The sequence below is a fragment of the Coregonus clupeaformis genome, unplaced genomic scaffold (assembly GCF_020615455.1).
Source record: "Coregonus clupeaformis isolate EN_2021a unplaced genomic scaffold, ASM2061545v1 scaf2125, whole genome shotgun sequence".
Taxonomy (NCBI): Eukaryota; Metazoa; Chordata; class Actinopteri; order Salmoniformes; family Salmonidae; genus Coregonus; species Coregonus clupeaformis.
The window spans coordinates 13,596-15,000 of record NW_025535579.1 but is presented as its reverse complement, the minus strand read 5'-3'; the positions used below and the strand labels follow the sequence as shown (position 1 = coordinate 15,000).

The following is a 1,405-nucleotide window of genomic DNA, read 5'->3' as shown; positions in this document are numbered from 1 at the left end:
GTTGCAGCCAGAGGTGGATTTCTTTGGCCGAGCCGTTGCCCCCAAGGAGAAGCCACAGGTGGTCTCTGCTACAGGTAACTACAGTGTATTCATAAGAATGTGCAGTTAACATTACATTTAACATAGCATCTCTGATTCAGGTAACATTACATTTAACATAGCATCTCTGATTCAGGCAACATTACATTTAACATAGCATCTCTGATTCAGGCAACATTACATAGCATCTCTGATTCAGGCAACATTACATTTAACATAGCATCTCTGATTCAGGCAACATTACATTTAACATAGCATCTCTGATTCAGGTAACATTACATTTAACATAGCATCTCTGATTCAGGCAACATTACATTTAACATAGCATCTCTGATTCAGGCAACATTACATTTAACATAGCATCTCTGATTCAGGCAACATTACATTTAACATAGCATCTCTGATTCAGGCAACATTACATAGCATCTCTGATTCAGGTAACATTACATTTAACATAGCATCTCTGATTCAGGTAACATTACATAGCATCTCTGATTCAGGTAACATTACATTTAACATAGCATCTCTGATTCAGGTAACATTACATTTAACATAGCATCTCTGATTCAGGTAACATTACATTTAACATAGCATCTCTGATTCAGGCAACATTACATTTAACATAGCATCTCTGATTCAGGCAACATTACATTTAACATAGCATCTCTGATTCAGGCAACATTACATTTAACATAGCATCTCTGATTCAGGTAACATTACATTTAACATAGCATCTCTGATTCAGGCAACATTACATTAGCATCTCTGATTCAGGCAACATTACATCAGCATCTCTGATTCAGGCAACATTACATTTAACATAGCATCTCTGATTCAGGCAACATTACATTTAACATAGCATCTCTGATTCAGGCAACATTACATTTAACATAGCATCTCTGATTCAGGTAACATTACATTTAACATAGCATCTCTGATTCAGGCAACATTACATAGCATCTCTGATTCAGGTAACATTACATTTAACATAGCATCTCTGATTCAGGTAACATTACATTTAACATAGCATCTCTGATTCAGGTAACGTTACATTTAACATAGCATCTCTGATTCAGGCAACATTACATTTAACATAGCATCTCTGATTCAGGCAACATTACATTTAACATAGCATCTCTGATTCAGGCAACATTACATTTAACATAGCATCTCTGATTCAGGTAACATTACATTTAACATAGCATCTCTGATTCAGGCAACATTACATAGCATCTCTGATTCAGGCAACATTACATAGCATCTCTGATTCAGGCAACATTACATAGCATCTCTGATTCAGGTAACATTACATTTAACATAGCATCTCTGATTCAGGCAACATTACATTTAACATAGCATCTCTGAT

The 1,405-nt window shown here is 35.4% G+C and overlaps 1 protein-coding gene across 1 annotated transcript in view; it reads left to right on the top strand.

The window, feature by feature from the left end:
• Positions 1-74, top strand: part of LOC123488282 (chromosome transmission fidelity protein 18 homolog) — a gene marked incomplete at its 3' end in the record, with an annotated part of 47,539 nt that extends 47,465 nt beyond the window's left edge. Inside the window, exon 7 of the mRNA XM_045219178.1 lies at positions 8-74. Coding sequence (XP_045075113.1) covers positions 8-74 — 67 coding nt within the window. The remainder of the gene's footprint in view (positions 1-7) is intronic.
• Between the last annotated feature and the right edge of the window lie 1,331 nt (positions 75-1,405).